At 37.6% G+C, this 19996-nt stretch overlaps 1 protein-coding gene across 6 annotated transcripts; it reads left to right on the plus strand.

Annotated features, from left to right (window-relative positions):
• The first annotated feature begins 1552 nt into the window (after positions 1-1552).
• On the plus strand, positions 1553-19996 carry tlr9 (toll-like receptor 9). 6 transcript variants are annotated; one of them, XR_002839388.2, is made up of 6 exons: positions 1556-2884; positions 7402-9215; positions 18322-18363; positions 18882-18970; positions 19147-19252; positions 19603-19616. XR_002839388.2 is itself a non-coding variant. In XM_023821077.2 (3 exons), the coding sequence occupies exons 1-3, from the start codon at positions 2882-2884 to the stop codon at positions 9117-9119; spliced, it is 1110 nt and encodes a 369-aa protein (XP_023676845.2). In that variant the 5' UTR covers positions 1553-2881; the 3' UTR covers positions 9120-9257. The 6 variants fall into 6 exon arrangements, 3 of the variants coding, with proteins under 3 accessions (XP_023676845.2, XP_023676843.2, XP_023676844.1); XR_002839387.2 differs by having other exon boundaries at positions 19147-19996; XR_002839389.2 differs by lacking the exons at positions 18882-18970; positions 19147-19252; positions 19603-19616 and having other exon boundaries at positions 1553-2884; positions 7402-8488; positions 9100-9215; positions 18322-18339.

Here is a 19996-nt window from a genome sequence, read left to right on the forward strand (position 1 = left end):
GATTTACAATATTTTTCACGTGGAAGAAGGAGACATAGGGTGCTTTTCTATTACACCAGGTGCCATACTTGTGGTTCTTCAGAAAAGTACCAAAAGTGCGGTTCTTCAAGGTGTTGATTTTCCACTGGACTGGTACTGGTGCCGAATGACATCACAAGGGGTGGAGTATTTTGTGCTGAATTGGAAAAATGGCTGTGGTGTGCAATATTAATTCCAACATCGCATGTTATGCACATGTGATTCTTACATTGCTGGTCTGCTAGATTAAGATCAGGCTTTGTCATACCTTAAATTCTGTACAGACATTATAGCACAGGGTTTTAATTTTCTCTAAAGCATTTTTACTCTGTCATGGGAAAAACAAACTTAGCAAGTTGCAGTTTTTGTGATTATTCCTTTTCAAGTTTATCTATTATATGTTTAAAAATCAGCTTAAAGTTTACCTCTGCTGGTTTTGCATGACCCGTGCATGCGTTCTCTGAGACAATCATAATCATTTTGATTATTAATCATTTTTATACAAGTTACTTGTAGACAGATTTGTGAGAACTATTTTGAACTCCTTTTTTGCTTTATGAATATCTCAGTATTTATTATAACATGGCAATGTTTAAACTATTTCCAGTATCGTGCAGCCCTAGTAGATTATAGCAAGTACCTTATTTCCTGTCATGCCATCCAGATCATCTATTGGGCCTTCTGACCAGATGACAATTTAAAAAAAGAATATATATATTTTTTATATAATTATTATTATTTTTTTACTTTGTTGATTGTTTTCTGAGTTTGTAACTTTTTTGAACACGCCGGTTGTGTTGTGTTTCAGAGGCAGGATATTTGCATAACCAGTTGAAACTGAACATGTTTGCAAGTCGCACCCAAAAGTACTAAAAAATGAACCCAGCTGCTTTGGTAATCTGGGTACAGGTACTCAACTAGAAGTCAATGGAAAATCAAAAGTACAGTACCAAAAGTACTGTAACTGGTTCAATGGAAAAATGTTCATAATTAATTGAAATTGATTTTGGAATGAAAACCTACCATAGACAAGTTCTGTTATAGGCACTTAAAATGCTGGTATATTACCTGTTATATATTTTTATGACAAAAGACTTTTTTCCCTTTTTCTTTCTCTTTTCTATTTCAGTACAGGGGTTTAGATACAGCATAGCTCCCTCACTTAGGAGAGCCAGGGCCCAGGGAAAGCCAACTTATTTGGGGCCCCATAGTGGTGTGGCTGCGGAGGTTGCACTAGCCTTGGCTATGATCACATGTCTAAAATAGGATTTGGATTAAGTGTATCCAGTCTATATATAGCCAAAATGACATTTATTTCAAATGTGGCTGCATACAATCAATGAAAAAAAAAAGTTATGGTAGCACTTTACTGGAAATTCTCATCTATAATGCACTACAAATACCTTCATAATATTCATAATGCATAATAAACATGACTATAATATGCTTTTTTATACATATTTACAGCCATGTTTATAGTGCTTTTTGAATTATGTGTTATGAATGTGTTCATTGAGTCTTATAGACATAGCATCATAGAAAGTGTTACCAAAGTGATTAACAGAATTATTTAGCTTATCATTATCTAGGCAATTTTCCCTTTTGGATGGGGCCCATAGAAGGTGGGGCCAGTGCAGCAGTTGCACTCTGCTAAAAATGGCTCTGTCTCCATCCATCATGGATGGAGATATGTGTTGGGGTCTGGCCAGGTGCAGCACGAGACAAAGTGGTCACCTTTCCTCTCAGTAACATCCTTACCCATACGAAGTTGGACAATTACCAAACACACCTGCATCATACCAATCCTGCGTATCTTCTGTATCTCTTTGTCATCCTCAGAGAACGTGTTCACTGAGTGAAACATTCAAGTGGCACAGACCCCTGTGACTGGGCAATATTTTTCTCTAGCCAAAGTTTTCACATTAATTTTGTCTAGTGTTCTATTCCTAAATCTCGAACATAAAAATTAATTTCTTTGATTCTGGTTTTTCTATCCAGTCTTATTAAAAGGAGCAACACAAATCCATTGGCAGTTTAACACCTTTGTACCTCACAGTAATGCAGTCACCCTATGAAGCAGTTCTAGGGGTAATGTGGCTGCCAGTGTGATCAGACCATTTCCTTTAACAGAAATGAGAAGAGATTACGTCTTAATATTGCACAATGGTTGCTGAAGACATCCTGCAGTTGTTAGATGTAATGCTCAGGAACTTAAGGCTGCACAGAGCTGTGCAGCTGTAGAATATACACATAAAACCTGAGTATTAATAAGTAACTAGTTCAATAAAAACAAATGAAGTTCACAAACTAGCTTCCATTACTTGTATTCCTCTGCAATGTGAAGTGGCATTCGAAACCCATGTGGTGTCCTAGACGAGCATCACCGCTGGCGCCAAGCTGCAGTGAAATCAGTGAGATGGATTGGGGGGAAAAAACAGAGTAAAAGATGTCGACTGGTTTGGTGGCGGTTGCTAAATCGGTACCCCGTCTGAGGACACCACCCCAGGCTACATGAATATCGGATATGTGAATGAATTCAAATGCATGAGCAGAATTTATAAATTTACTGCGAATGCTCATAGGGTAATTACAAGATGGCTGTTACTTGACTAGGCTTGACTCCCACCATATAGGAAAGGGTGTGATTGAACTTCATCTTCACTTCCTGTTATTGTCAAGTTTCACTTCTTCCAAATATCATGTTTCACTTCTTTTAGTTAGGTCAGTTTCACATATTTGTTCACATTGTTCCACCTGCAAGATTCATTGATTCATGTGTTTTATGTTTATTTTGAAAAGTTAATGTATAAACTTCCATTGTAAATACAACTAGGTTGTGACATCTTCATCTTTGACATTGAAAATGGTAAGTGTATTTTTGTTATGACAAAAGATTGAATGTTTCTTAAATATATTGCATGACGTATTATTATATTATATCCTCCCAAGTCTAAAAAATATTGCAACTTATTGAAGTGTGTATATATCATGTTATATCTTACCAATTCTGGTACTTACTAAATACACTGTTAGATAAAACGGTTCTATACAGCACTCAAAGGGGTTCTATAACTTGCTTCATATATGGCATTCAAGATGGTTCCAAATAGAACCTTTTTTGTGAGGCACCTTTAAAGAACCATATCGTTTCCTTTGCTACCATACTGATAAGATTCCATATACTGTAGTACCTCAAGGTGCTATCTTCAGAAAGTAAGCAAGATATATTTATTAATTCATAATTTAATAAATACAATCAATTTATATATTTATATTTATATATGGTATGTATATTTTATGAAGATTTAATGTTGAAAATAAGTTTGTCAAGTAGCAAGGACAAAAAGATGTTTTTTTTTTTTAGCTTTATGTTTTTGGGTCTTAAGTTTTATTAAAAGCATTTTATTAACAAACAAATTCAACTTAGATTTCCAAAACAGCATCTGTAAACTTTTAGTTAATAACTAGGTTGTAATGCCTTCAATATTGTGATAAATGTGTATGAACAAACACAGGTAAATTGGAATATAGGTACCTTAAAGCAATTTCATAAATGGTCTGTAATAGCAACAAGCTAATTTTGAAAAGAAGTGATTACATTGAAGCATAATTTTTACGTATTACTAGAAATTACAAACTATGGTATAAAATAATAGGTAACGTTTTACATTAACTGCACCTTCATAATGCATTCATTATACAGTACATACACAGAACATTCAGTGCACTTTAATAATGGATTCATAGAACATTCATAAGCAGCATGGAAGTATACATCCTAACATATTTTAACAGCTTTGATATGCATTAATAACAAACATTATAATCGTATAATGATATAATGTTTGTTATTAATGTACATTAAGGCTGCAATGGTATATTAGGTTGTTATGATATACTATGCTGCTTATGAATGTTCTAAGAATGCATTATGAATCCATTATGAAGGTGCTGTGAATGTTCTATGAATGCATTATGAAGGAATTATGAAAGTACAATTAATGTAAAGCGTTAATCCTATTGTAATTACAACACTGTTATCATAAATCCAGAATGTGTGGAATGCCATGTGGAGACACAAAGCTGTATAAGAGCTGTTTAATAGCTTTCAAGGTCAGTGTGCATTCAACCTGAAAAAGTAACGCTGCATAAAATTTCTGTGTGTGTGGCTGCTCTGAAGGATCAAACACCAAAAATAAAGTAAACAGCAAACAATACAGGGTTAACCTTTGCCTCCATTATGGTTTCTCCGTCTGTCTGAATTGTGAATTTTTTTAAAAAAAGTGTTGGGGGTAAGACTAACCAGCAAATATAGGCCTAATCATTTTCCTGGCATCCTCTCACATATCACTGTACTCAATCTATAGTCAACAAGATACTTTGGTTTCCTTGCTTATCCTGCTTACTTTAATTTGATTATCAAACATTTTTTTTCACAATAGTTCTACTATAAAGCAAAATGAAAGTCCCTACAGACCATATATTCCATACTATACTTAGGGGGGAAAATGAGCTTCTAACCTAGTCAATGCAGCAGATGCTCTCTCTTTGAATCGCTGAGGCAGCAGCAGATTCCCTGCACATTTCTCCCAGTCTAAGAAAAGACAGAAAACTGAAAGAAAATCACCAACACTTTATTTAAAGGGGCACAAATAATGTAGTAGTACACTCTAACTCAATATATTAATTAACCAGAAATTACTTCTTACCTACTGGTATCATGCATGTTCATCATTAATCAATCACAACGGTCCATATATTCTATGCATACTATATTTGTTCATGATTAGTACTTGAGTAGTAACTGAGTTAGTAAGCCCCTTCGAGTAAAGTGTTACCACAAAATCATTTAGGACTGACTTTGGTATGTGCTGTTCAGTCCTCCTCTGCTGCACATCTCTCTATGCATTTGGAGAAGGCGAGCTGTTTGACCTGGCGCTGCATGCACACCGAACTACAATTAGTAAATAATGTTGTTCTGCGAAACGTCGCAAAGAAATGTCCACTATTTTTAACTTGGGCGACGTATTCGCTGAGAAGCGAACTTCACAAGGAGCATTAAAACAAGCAGTCAAGCTGACAAGCAGCAGAAGTGCTGATGAGCTAATAACATTAGTTAGCTATGAACTTACCTGCAAATATTACGGTTTGTGTTAGCTAACCGTAGCGAAGCTTTGTAACAGCGAAGTTTAAGGATTGTTATGGCTTGTTTTCCGGACGTGTTTGGTGATGCCAAGAACAGTGTTATGGATCCAGACGGATTTGGCGTGTGGCCAAGGCATGATACAGCCAGATAGAAGGTGGACGACTCACTGGGGGCTTCACAATACAACAAAGGTTTATTGAAACAAAACTGAAAATACTACAAACAAAAACAGATCTCGAGGGGTCAGAACTAAAAGGGATAAGCAGAGACTAATTTACAAATAGGGTCAGGGAAACAAAGGGTAGGCAAGCAGGTTACAAATAACAGAACATCCAAAATTCACTGACATCCAACAATATACATTTCATACAATGACCCACTGGGGATATAAACTCAGGCAGGAACTTAAATACAAAAATTGAATAGGGTAACGACAAGCGGGAGTGAGACAGACAACCAATCCGGGAGGGTGCAGGGCAGCGAGCAATCAGGCAAACACACAAGGGCAGGCACAAGAACAGGCAACAGGTGGAACTAATAATTACTCAGAATCTAAAACAGGGAAACTAAGAACTGACAAAGAAATCTAACACAGGGAATAAGAAAGACAGATAAAGCACAAAGCAAAATCCCAAAACAGAAAACAAACCACAAAATCACAGGAGCTAGAAAAACTGATGAAACTAATGGCTAGGGAACAAAATACAAAAACAGAGGCGGGATTCAAACATGTGACAGAGGGGTTAAAAGGCTCCTTACAGTGGTATGAGGAACCACTAAGTGTTCAGAAAGAACCATTAAAACTTTTTATTTTTATTTTTAACAGTGTACACTTGTATTTGTGGGCATAAAATGTGCACAGCTCAGTTGAAGGTTGGGATCATTCTTAAGTTTCTTTCGATCTGTAAAAACAGAAATGAATAGTATGATTTTGCTGTCACAATACAATCAAAATTTTGGAAGCATGTCATTGCATCTCATTTTATCAATTTCAGGGTAAATCTGTACATATACTAGGGGTGTAATTGTACAGTTTTTCCATGGTTCAGTATGTGTCAGTTTTTGGACCACAGTAATGGTATGGTTTCGGTATCTTTATATTTAAGAAGAAAATAAATACACATTACCCTTTAATTAAACAATGAACTCTTTATTTTTCCATATAGCTCCTTTCCATTCAGAAAAATGGCAGCATGAGTAACTAGGACTAGGAACTTAGGTTCTGACTCTACTGTATGAAATCAAGGAGAGAAAAACATCCAAATTAAAAATGTTCCTTAACTATGATAACTGTAGGTGCTTTGTCTTTTCCATTTTAAATTAGCAGTGTACATAGTATGTACACTACCTGTACAGGCAATATTAAATTAAAAAATAATAAATTAACATCAAGTGAGCTACTTGTCTAAGCATTCTGTGTTAGCATTCTCTCTAAACTTTGACAGCCTCAAAGTGATTTGCCTTCTCTGTTTTATAGAAACATGGTACATACTTGTATAGGCAATATTAAATGTAAAAATAAAACAATGTGTAAAATCAAGTTGGCATCCTAATGAGATTTCTTTATGGTGCGGTTCTTTGTAAAAAGATAAGCAAGTCAACACTCTCTGAAACAGGGAGACTGCCCAACCTTATCTTTTATAAGAAAAATAATTTTATTTGACAAGAATATATGCAAAGTTAAGCATATCACTGTTAAAAAGTAACCACAGGCAATCGCAGCACAGTAAGTGTAGACAGATAGTAATCAGTATTTCAAATTCCACAAGTGAGCGCAGAATGTTTTTGATGCAGTTACCCTACATATAGGGGGCAAAAGACATATTGTGATGAGTGCTGCCCCCCACCTCACATTACGTCAGGCAGTTGTCGACAGTGGGTGGGATCGCCGCTCCAGAAATGTCGTATGGCTGAATTGACGTCGATACATTAGAAGTACGCAACTAGCTTTAGCCAGGAGGCAGAAAATTTACGCCATCTGCTGTTGTATAGTGACACTTAAATTCTAGACTTCGAAAATAAGACAACTTGTTTTTATATGTATTTTTTTGGGGAAAAAAACACTGGCTTATATTCGTGCCAGTAGGTATAGGAAAATGAATCGTGTGTATATTGCAACGTCAGGGTCATAGCAAACGGTTTGATAATATACGACTGCCATTACACCCCTAATGTATACAAAATCTGTGTATGTTGCATTCCTGTATGATTCATCTCTAAACTTATATTCTTTCCAGGTCATCTCATGGAAGAATCTTTTTCTGCTCTACCTTTGCAACTGGCTTACAGCAGTCAGGAGTAGAAATCCATTTTTTTTTCCTTGTGAAAATGATACCCTTTCAACAATCCTTGATTGTCAAAAGAGGGGCCTAACGAATGTTCCCACAATTAAATCTGTCTCTGTGCTCTCCATAAACCTGGAAGGAAATAAAATCCAGACAGTGAAGAGCAATGCACTTGCTGGAGTTCCGAATCTTCAGAATTTTAGCATCATGTGGAATTGCCCTCCAGGTAAGCTGAAGGGTCCAGGAACTCGTTCCTGCAAACTGGATATTGCACCTGATGCCTTTGTTCATTTGAAGAACCTTAGTCATCTTTTTCTGGGTGGAAACAGTTTGTTATCTATCCCACGTCTGCCTGGTGGTCTGAAAGTCCTCGGTCTTGAATCAAGTAATATATACAGAATTAATACACCCTTGGGGACCCCGCAACTCAAGAAGCTGCTCTTGTTCAAAAACTGTTACTATCGTAACCCCTGCAACCAAACATTCTATATTAATGAATCTGTATGGCAAGAACTGCGGGAGCTCACAAATCTCACTCTGGGATTTAACAATATCACCGCGGTTCCCAAGGGCCTTCCTCAGAACTTGACCAGCCTAGATCTAAGAGAGAACAAGATCAGTCATATTGATGAGATTGCATTTGCCAATCTGACAAGACTCACGTACTTGAATCTGGAATGGAATTGCCAGCGTTGTGATCATGCGGCACAACCATGCTTTCCCTGCTCAAACAACTCTGCCATAAATTTACATCCCAAGGCATTCCAAAACTTGAGCAAGATTACCCACCTGATCCTTAGAGGAAATTCACTAAAGGACTTGCCTGAAGGGCTGTTCCAAGGACTACAAAGACTTACCTATCTGGACCTTTCTGACAATCTGCTGGCCTACAGCATCAGAAATGACTCTTTCTTCAGAGACCTGAAAAAAGTCAAGTTACTCAACTTGATTTACAACTATGAACCTCTGAAAACTTTCGATGGCCTCATATTGTCGCCGTATTTCAGTGAAATGACTTCCCTGGAAGAATTACTCATCAGTGGGTATTTTTTCCATAAATTGACTACACAGAGTTTAAGTCCTTTAAGGAACCTCCCAAAACTTCAAAATTTGGATTTACGTATGAACTTTATAAATGAATGCCAGCTTAGTATATTCAGTAACATAACCTCTTTGAAAAAAGTTGTTCTCTCACAGAACATACTGGAATTTCCATATTGTTCACCTAACACCAATCAATTTACTTTCCAAAACCAAAATCGATTAACTGACAAAGTAATCATTACTCCAGAGGCATTAAACTCTGAAGGCCAATATCTGGAATCAAATGAAAAATATTATCAAAGCATGCTGGATTTTCAAAAACAGTACTGCCGTGGAAAACTGTTTTTTGACTTGTCACAAAACAACATTTTGACTCTCCAGGAAAACATTTTTCAAGGAATGGACACAGTAGTATGTTTAGATTTGTCACTTAATTATTTGAGCCAGTCACTGAATGGGAAGCAATTTCAACACCTGAGCAACTTAGAATACCTTAACATGGCTCACAATAGGATTGATATGTATTACGATGGTGCTTTTAAGGAACTAAGAAAAACACTTAAAGTGCTTGATTTGTCTAGTAATGAATTTCACTTTCGCATGAAGGGCATGGGCCATCGCTTTGAATTTATTGAAAACCTGACATCACTGAAGGTTCTGAGCCTGTCACAGAACAGCATTGGAATTCGCATTTCTGTGGCACTCCAGAGCTCCTCCCTCAGGTATCTTTTCTTTTCGGGCAATCATTTGGATATAATGTGGGACATGGCGGGTGACCAGTATCTTCGTTTCTTTCAGAACCTTACAAATCTTGCATACTTAGACATTTCCAGAAATCACCTGAAATCTTTTAAACCAGAAGCCTTTTGTAACCTTCCAAAAACACTGGAAGTTCTAAAGGTTAACAATAACAAACTAATATACTTTCCTTGGCACAATCTTACAGTTTTAAACCAACTTCGTTGCCTAAACATCAGTGGCAACTTCCTAAGCGAGCTACCTAATCAACCCATTAAATTTGGGCATAATTTAACTGTTTTAGACCTAAGCTACAACCAGATTCGATGGCTCCCAGAGAGTTTTTTCCACGAGGCCAGCTCTCTTATGTGCCTTCTGTTGAATCATAATAAGCTTAAATTTCTTAATGCCCAGTGCTTCCCGTCTCCGTTGACTGTATCTCTTCATAAATTGACCCTTCATGACAATCCATTTATGTGCAGCTGTGATACTTCATGGTTGATGGATTTCTTAGTAAGCAGTACCATTCAAATACCTTACCTGACCACTGGCATTAGGTGTGGTTTTCCAGAGTCTCAGAATGAAAAGCTTGTGCTGTCAATGGACTCCCGCTCATGTCAGGAGATCTATGGAAGTGTAGGATTTATCATTACCTCCTTCTTGACCATTATTTTTACTTTGGTTCCTCTGCTCAAGAAGCTTTATGGTTGGGACCTTTGGTATGGTATACAGATATTTTGGGCTCAACATAAAGGGTACTCTCAGTTACTGGGAAAACAAGGTCAGCATGATGCCTTTATTGTTTTTGATACTCTTAATGCTGCTGTTACAGACTGGGTCTACAATGAGTTAATAGTTAATCTGGAGAACCAAGGAAGGCAGAGATTTAGTCTCTGTCTGGAGGAAAGAGATTGGGTCCCAGGAATTTCATGTATAGAAAATCTCCATAATGCTGTTTATAGCAGTAAAAAGACCGTGTTTGTGCTGACTAGTACAGGCTCAGTCAGTGGCATAGCAAGGCAAGCCTTCATTATGGTCCAGCAACGTCTTCTGGATGAAAAGATTGATACAATTGTACTGGTTCTTCTGGATGAGGTCTTTCCAAAGTCAAAATATCTTCAAATGAGAAAAATGCTCTGCAGAAAGTCAGTCCTCTCTTGGCCAAGAAACCCCCGTGCTCATCAGCATTTCTGGAACAATATGAGAGCAACATTGGCTTCTGATAACTGTCGTTCCTACAATTGTCATATAAGTGAGAGTCTGTTGTCCAATGGTTTGATATAGTAGTCATATGTGAAAATTTGTTCACATTCATGATAGGAATAGTGTTCAAATAACATATTTATGTAGAATGTTTTAGTAAAAAATGCTATTTGATGGTGATTCAGTGGGTAACACTTTTGTTTCTAGCAGGGTTGGGGCCATTCCGGAATGCATTGATCAATTCCAGCCCAAATCAGGAAATGGAACTGGAGTTGGTACTTAAATCTCCCTGAAATTCAAATTCAACTCCAATTCTGTTCCCCGTAGTTTTTTTTCCAATCACAGCTCCAGTTCCATTTCCTGATTTGGACTGGAATTGATCAATGCATTCCGGAATGGCCCCAACCCTGGTTTCTAGGGTTGTGTATTTGTGTCCCTCTTCTGTATGTTTGGAATTTGCAGGTCCTCCTTGTGTTGTGTGTATTTCTTCCCAAAAGCAATTGACAGATGCAACTGAATGATTTGGTGTCTCTACAGTATGTTTTTAATAGTGTGTGATTCTGTGTGCCCTGTGATGGATAAAAGGTTGAAGGAACAAGTGGAAAAAATTGTATTGGAATGCTCAGAATGTTACATTTGTATTTATGCTGTTGTCCAGGTTTTATTAGCCTCACTGAATGTCTTTATATTGTGGGAGGGAGCTGGAGAACCCAGAAGTAACACACACATTCAGCCAGGAGAACAAACTCCACCCACATAAATTCAGAGAAAGGGATTCAAAAGAGGGTTTGTGGCAACTTTGTCACCCACACAGAAATCATACCACTAAAGTGTTTCAACTTCATTAACTGTATATTATTTGTGATCATAACTAACATGAACATAATGTGTAAGACATACAATTTTATTTTATGCTGGCATGGATTCTGGAATTATGACTGATAAAAAAAATGATTACGCCTGCTTAGCTGTGGTGCAACTGTTTCCTCTCTCTGTACATCCCACCAAAGAGGCTCAGTGCTCTGCCTATTAGAAAACTGGACATTTACAGACGTTGACATAGAAAATGTAAACTAAAAATGTGAATTTTGCATTCATTTTTTGTATGCTTTATCCAGTCTTATGCTAAGTATTGCAGTTGTAATTGATCAAAAAATATACAGTCGCCCCTCCAGATCACCGAATTTGACATTCAAGGTTTCGGTTATAAGTGATTTGGCCCTGAATATTTAAATGGGAATATTTTCAAGCTTGCTGAATAATCCCAAAAACACGCAGATGGCCCGTAAGCCAAAAACACTACTGAAAATGATTTGAATTACATAAAATTATAGAATATATAAATATTAGTATATAATAATTGTGGAGAGGGCTGTATTTTTAATATTAAAAGTCTTGGCTTTGATACCCTGTGCATCTTTGTCTCAGCAATAGCGATGGGAAGTTCGTTTCAAGTTACAGAACTGATTCTACCAGACTATTAGTTTAACTGAATCAATTCAAAGAATCAGTTGGGGGGGGGGGATATATACAGTTGAGTGCAAAAGTTTGTATTCCCTCAGTTTGAAATGCCAAAATTAAACCTAAGAAATGTATTTTCATCAACAAAATATTTTTAATGCACAAGTTTTTACAAAGGCTCCTTCAACAACAAAAGTAACAAAAATGGCCAAAAAGTAAAAATTAAAAAGAAAGTGATAGTGAAATAATGAAAATAATAAGTCCCCTGTTCTCTAATACTTTGTACGTCCTCCCTTTGCTTTTATAACCTCTTCCAACCTCTTTGTGTAACCTCTGAGAAACTTCTGTATCCTCTCAGGTTTTATTTTAGACCATTCTTCCTGGCATATTTGTTCCAAGTGTCCCAGATTCCTTGGTTGTCTATTATGCACGGCCTTCTTCAAATCTATCCACAGGTTTTCTATTATATATGAATCTGGAGACTGGGATGGCCATGGAAAAACTTTCACCTTATTCTTCTTAAACCAGTCCTGAGTTGACTTTGCTTTGTGCTATGGATCTTTGTCTTCTTGTAGGATCCACTCACAACTATGACATGCAGGTCTAATTGAACACACCTGGTGCAACTCATCACCACTAAACGCTGACAGGGCTTTTAAAGATTTTATGTATTTCATTTACAGGTTTTATTACAGGGGATATAAACTTTTGAGCTTTCCATTAAAGATGAATTTGGACTAAACAATTAAAGGTTTTCAGAGAAAAAACATATAAAAATTACTATGGAAGAATATTTTGAAAACAAACTCTAAATTAAAGGTAGATTTTCAGAGTGATGCAAACTTTTGCACTCAACTGTGTTGCTGCACTTCCTCCAGTTACCTTTATTAATGAGTTTTTAATAAAATATTTTTCATTAATCTCAGAGTCTTGTGATAATTAATTTACCTCAATACACTTTAGGTCCAGTTAAGATAGAAAAAAAAGTCTACAAATGAACAGTCAGTCTCGAAGAGCCTGATAAAATCTCAGGTACCTTAAGAAATTTAGAAACATATAATGTAAAATGTTTTAACTACGGGATATTTACAGTGCCAGAGCTCCAAAGTCAGGGGCGTAGGTTTCATACCAACACTGGGCGGGACTGGTGTATGGGGGTCAGAGGTGTGATGTCACCTCTGACCCCCATTCTGTAGTCGCGTTGTACACAGTTTGTTTTATTTCGTATTACTGTTATAGTAACAATATATAAAGTGAAATTTATCCTTCCATTTTAGTGTTATCCATCCTCACTAATATGGTAGTTTAAGTGCGTTTAAGTAAGTCACGCATTACGTACGCTAAATTTGCGGAAATCATTAAAATTATCCACAATTTGCGAAAGTGTCAGGCCATTCATTATGGAAAAATGACCTCATGTCAGGGTCCACTATGACGCTTCTGTCACTCCTCTGCACTCTGTCTCTCTCAGAAACACATCCTAACTTTCCCGAAAGAAACACAACACACATAAAATAGCGACTAGAAGATATTGGGGACATTCTCAGTAAGTGGATTACTCCTTTAAAAATTTTTGACGATTTTTTTCCTGGATCTGTCGGTTCTTCAAAACTCTTGCTGGATGTGTTGTTATAGCAACATATCCTAATCGTCAAACCTGCTCAAAGCAGTGGCCTGTACTATGAAGGGGGGTTACTGGCTTATCGGGGTAACTTGTCGGATTTAAAAATAAATGAACGAATATCGAGTCCATTTAAACTGTGGTACCTTAAATCCAACAAGTTACCCCGATAAACCAGTAACCCTGCTTTGTAGTACAGGCCACCGGTTTGTTCTGTGTAAACAAGGATTAGCTCGCACACGTAATCAGTGTCCATGCGTGGAAAATCAGTCATGGCCTCGCCGTTCCTGGAGGAGTGACCGATTGCAGTTGGAGCGCAAATAATACGAAGAGAATTCTAAATCGAGAGGGTTTTGTGCGATCGGCAAGATCCTTTATTGTTTACAGATGACATTCTTTTCGAGAGATACCGCTTCAGCCGAGATGGAATATTATACCTTAACAATTTATTAGCGCCTCATATTACAAGTCAAACTAGGTGAAGTCGGGCTCTCACAACCACACAGACAGTGTGCATCGCCTTAAGATTTTTTGCAGTGTACTTTTTTGTACACTGTAGGCGGATGCAGAAAATCTGTTGAAGAGTGCAGTTTGCCAGGCAATTCGTAAGGTCTGTTTAGCCCTGAAATATATATGCTCCGGGTTCCTGGACACCTGCGTGTGCAAACAATTAAAGAGGCGTTTTATGCCATTGGAAGTAATATATAGGCAAACAAACTACAGTCCTATAACGAATTTCAAAATCGGACTAATATTCTCATCATCCAGGATTTCCAAATGTGATTGGGGCACTGGATTGTACCCAGATCTGAATCAAGGCCCCATTAGGTCCAAACGAACCAGACTATGTGAATAGAAAAGGCTTCCACAGTATTAACGTACAGGTATTGTAACCTATAATATAATGCCAATAGGCATGTTGACATACAGCAAAGTTGTTTTACACAATGTAAATTCTCAGGTGATCTGTGATGCATTGTACATTATTTCAGATGTGGAAGCTAAATGGCCAGGGTCTGTTCACGACTCCAGAATATTTAGGGAGTCACACCTTGAACACTTGAACAAGGTAATACTGATACATATTTACAAATCATGGTGAAGCGTGCATTGTAATCACGACTGTTACCTATTCCACAGGTTATCATGATGGAATCCTGGCTGGGGATAGGGGATATGCCTGTAGACATTTTTAATGACACCATTCCCTAAGTATTTCTATCTGCACCTTAATTTTGGTCCTCCTCAGTTCATTAAATTGTCCTGCTGGATTTTCCTCATTTTCAGCTTTTGATATGTGATTTTCTCTTGAAGGTATCTCTTGTACAGAACATGTACATTTTTCTGCAAATGAAAATCCGAATGTGATGGCAGGCGAGCAGAGAGGAGGCAGACCCCGTAATGCGGGAGAATAAACGTTTATTCGGAATGCCGGGTGCAAACAAAACCAAGGGGGAGATCCAAAAGCGAGGTCGTGTCGGAAGCAGGGGTTCAGTAGCTGGTGAAGTCAGTCCTACAAACAGGCACGGGACGAGACGGTGGGTCAGGAGCGCAGGAGAGGGCAGGTAGGCAGGCAGGGCAGGACGCAGCAGGCAGGGCAAGCGGGGAAGACAAAAGACAGAGAAATGCTCGGTATTGTTCCTAATCATGGGAACAATACTTCGCAATGATAGCGAAGGTTCATACGCTTTAAGAAGCGGAGTGATTATTGGGGAATTGCCTGCAGCTGTCCTGTCCTGCCCGTGTGGGCGTGACACCGAAGACAAATGCCTTAGGATTCTCTCTGCACTGTATACACAGAATAGCATTTTGAATCTTTTTCCTACTTTACAAAGTACAAAACACGGCTCACTCAACCTCACCATCTCCTTTTTTGAATCGTGTTCCAGAAGGGACATGTGTGCTGGCACTGGGCTCCTGTACAGAAGTTACATCATCATTAGAACTGATTGCTCAGAGTGGAATTTGTTCAAACATTATTTGAAACATTTACCTCTTCCCCTGATGAATGGTCAGACACTGTACTTCATCACTACATCACATGAGTCAACGTCTCGTTGGTCAGACCAGGGGCGTCCGAAGCATTTTGAATGTGGGGGGACACACTGGCATAAAACTAATATTTTATGTTAAATGTGGGGGGGTCCAAACAAATAATTATGAAATGTGAGGGGGACACGTCCCCCTCAGATTTAATGGCAGTGACACCCATGGGTCAGACACAGGTTCAGGGGTTATAACATTCCCTGCAACTGACCCATCAAAGAAAAAAAAATAAAATAAAAAATAACCACCCAGGGGAAAAAAATGTAACATATGGAAATTGTACCACATGTCCTCTGTGAACGCACCTATGGCACCCATGGAGCACAAATATACATTTACATTTACAGCATTTGGCAGACGCCCTTAGCCAGAGCGACTTACATACTGTAAGTGCTTTAAGACTCTACAATGAATTTCCCGATACTAGCTCAATAAAACCAAGGCTATGAATACCATCGATCTAATACTCTGTTGGAAAACTGCATTTTTATTTATTTTTTTTTAAAGGAATGCCAGAAAGTATAATGCCAGAAGTGCTAATTCAGATATTTCTGGAAAATGTTTTAAGTCGTCTTTTGAAGACATTCAGTGACTCAGCTGTTCGGACGTCTAGGGGGAGTTCGTTCCACCAACTTGGTGCCAGAACAGAGAAGAGCCGGGAGGTGTGTCTTCCTTGTGCCTTGAGGGGCGGTGGGACCATGCAATATATGCAATGCTCATCCTGTACCTGAAATGATGTGACCGTTGCTGCATCCTGACCAAATTTTCTGGAGATGTTCATGACATTATGATCTAGCTTTAGTAAAATACCGATCAATTTTTAAATATACGTTTTTTTGTTATTGAATTTTTAACATTTTAATTGGTTATTACATAGTAATTATTCATATGGGGATGTAATATTATTTGTTCAATTTATAGAACTGGACAGTAACTTTAAAGCAATACAATAAAGTATTGCTTTATTACTTAAATAAAGGTAGCTGATTATGAGAAAGACCTTGGTGTGTATGTTGATGCTTCCATGTCTCATTCTCGCCAGTGTGGGGAAGCAATAAAAAAGGCCAATAGGATGTTGGGGTACATCTCCAGGTGTGTGGAGTTTAAGTCAAGGGAGGTAATGCTAAGATTATACAATTCCTTGGTGAGACCTCACCTAGAATATTGTGTACAGGTTTGGTCACCATATCTTAAAAAGGACATAGCGGCCTTAGAAAAGGTGCAGCGTAGGGCCACAAGAATGATTCCTGGTCTTAGAGGAATGTCATACGAGGAAAGGTTATTTGAGCTAAATCTGTTCAGCCTCAAGCAAAGGAGACTGAGGGGGGACATGATCCAAGTCTATAAGATTCTAACAGGTTTGGATGCTGTTCAACCGAATAGTTACTTCAGCATTAGTTCAAATACAAGAACTCGTGGCCATAGGTGGAAATTAGCGGGAGAACATTTCAAACTGGATTTAAGGAAGCACTTCTTTACACAGCGTGTAGTCAGAGTATGGAATAGTCTTCCTGATAACGTAGTGCAAGCTGAATCCTTGGGTTCCTTTAAATCAGAGCTAGATAAGATTTTAACAACTCTGAGCTATTAGTTAAGTTCTCCCCAAGCGAGCTCGATGGGCCGAATGGCCTCCTCTCGTTTGTATAGTTCTTATGTTCTTATGTTCTTATGTTCTTAAGGACCACTTCTGTGCAGCTTACATTAAGGTAAATATAGCCAGTCAAAGTCATAGCCACCCCCCCCCCCAAAAAAAAGTTTCAACTTTGTTCGCTTAAATCTCCCTCAATATTGATCCCAGACTCACCCAATTTCAGTTTCATCAGTTACTCATGTGACCAAATCATCATGCCAAGTTTCGTTAAAATCCGAAAGTGTGATGATTTGACATGGAATGACCCATTTTGCCCCCCAAAAAGATGACTTCACTATAGAGGTACAAGCAAACTCCCTACTCAGAATAGCTTGCATACCTCTGCCCTGTACTGTATATACAGTAATGCTTCCTTTTCAGGATTTATTCAGTCTATTCTTCCTTTATGTACTTTAATAATGTAGTCTTTACTTTTTGTCACTTTTAACTACACAGTCCCTGGAGAGTAGGGCATGTTTTTTGCATGTTGCATTGTATGACAGTGCAAATGATTTGTTATTGATCTTGAATTTAAGCCTCCACAGGATCCCACTTTGAATGTGATGCAAAACATATTAGAAAAAGGTTGTTGTTACAGGTTTTCTGGTTTGTGAGTTTGACCCGTTAATCATTTGTTTGCCCTGTTCACTGTTCTGGACATATTTTTGGTTACTGATTGGTTGCTATATACCCCGTTAACACCCATTCCCCATACTTTTGACTGTACAATACCTGCATGGCTGCTGTTTACACTAACCTTCCAATTAACATTATGGTCTGATGGTTTGCCCATTAACCTTTAGTTTTTGTGTTATGAAAGTTAGTTTTTGTGTTATGAAGATGTCAAACATCAATATGTATGTTTGGATCATGGGCTATGTACGTACAGTATATACCTACAGTTTCTAAGTTTTGTAGTTTTTTTTCTCTGGTTAAAATGCTCTGGGCTACAAAAGACAATGACCAGGTGGAAGCAGTTGTTGGACCATACAAACTGTATGATTCTTCTTTCCGTTCACTGTATGGGAAGGAGTAGCTGGCTGATGTAAGAGACTACACTGTGTGAAATGCATCAGAAATTAAAATCTTAGATTGCTTTGTGATTTCTTTTTTCTTTTCTGCAATGCAGGTTATTGATGCATACCTGCATCATCTCATTGAAAGGCAGCAGGCAAGTAGGAATTATATTTGTCTGTGTTAGATGTTTCTTGCATTGTAATTTTCCATTTAATTTTTTTTATTGTTTTAAATAAGCACCTGTTTGCCACATCTGTGCCTTCAGGCAGAGTTTTCTAGGCAATTCCAGAGACTCGGAAAGGTTATTTACTTGACGCAATTACCAGCTAAGCACATCAGTTATAAAAATCAATAATTATCACTAATTTGACTTTAATTCCTCAAATGATGTTTAATGTTGAAGACATTTGGCTGTGCCCTGTAAAAGTTGTAGCTCACTGGATTCTAGTGTTATTTATTCCTGAATGAATTTTAGTTGCCTTTTCCTGGTTGTTAAAGTGCAGTGTATTTGTCAATTACATATTTTCGTATATTTTGTACACAGATATTTCACTTGACCTCTGACACAGAAAAGTCCATGCTTGTTTTGGAGAAAAGTATCTACTATATAAATTAAATATGAAAGTAAATGTTATAGTGATTTTATGTGTAATTGCACTAAATATTTTCTAGATTGTCAGCCTGTCCAAGACGATCATTGTGTTGATTGACCCAATGGGAAATGAAGCTTCCTATGAGCAGAAATTGCTACAGAACTGGAGGTTGGGAATAAAGTTCTGCCTGAATGAACATATACATGGCCAGACTGAACACTGGCAAACTGAACACGTTTGCCATTTTACATAGCAAAGTTCTTAGCATTTTTTGTCTTAAGGAAAATTTGCAGTTTCACTGTGTGAGGCCATCTTTACATTCCTTTTCTCCGAACAATAACTAGGTTTTTCTTGAGGATGGTGAAACGTAAAGACCAGGGTGCAAAATGGAGAACACAGACAACAGATAACAAACAGGATTCCAGCAACTGTGGAGTTTTACTGTTGATGGTATAGTAAAGATTTTTCTGCCAGTGTTTTAGGAATTTATAATTAACAGAAGTTACTGTTGCCTAGCTAATATGCCATTTTGCAGTTTTCCAAGTATTACCATGTGAGGGGAAGCATCAGTGCAGCTTTTCTGTTATCAATGCACAACTTGAAATAGCTTGTGAACTACTTCAGTGTAAAGGTCAGTGGTATCACAATGGTGACAAAAGTATGGTTGAAATGGCAAAGTGGACTGTTAATGTGTTTTCTATCAATTGACTGAGAAAAATAGTTCATATGAAAATGCCCATTCCCTAATATTTTTCCATGCTGTACTTTCATGTAACTGTTGTTTTTGATCATTTTTGGAGGTGGACTGTCAATCTGTTCTGGCGCTCATGGAGAGGGTTTCTTTAAAGCATGCTGCTTTTATAAGACCATCAGACATGTTTTGTTAATCTGGGTCTTTTAGGGTCATTTGGGAGAAAGAAATTTCAGTGCAACCTGTAGTACTACATTGCAAATGGAGTCAGAAGTGGCCCAATCTGAAGTATGCATGTACTGGGAGCAGGTTTTGATAAGGCACACTTGTCAATCAAATTATGCTTTGTTTATGTGTGTGCTGAATAATGTAATCCATAATTGAAATTTTGGGCAGTCGTTTAAAGGCTTGGTGAAGCTGACTATTCAAATTATGTTTGTCAAAATGTAAATATGCAAGAGTTTTAAAAATAAATTATACATAACCGAATAGAGATATTCTTT

The sequence above is a fragment of the Paramormyrops kingsleyae genome, chromosome 6, assembly GCF_048594095.1.
Source record: "Paramormyrops kingsleyae isolate MSU_618 chromosome 6, PKINGS_0.4, whole genome shotgun sequence".
NCBI classification, from domain to species: Eukaryota; Metazoa; Chordata; class Actinopteri; order Osteoglossiformes; family Mormyridae; genus Paramormyrops; species Paramormyrops kingsleyae.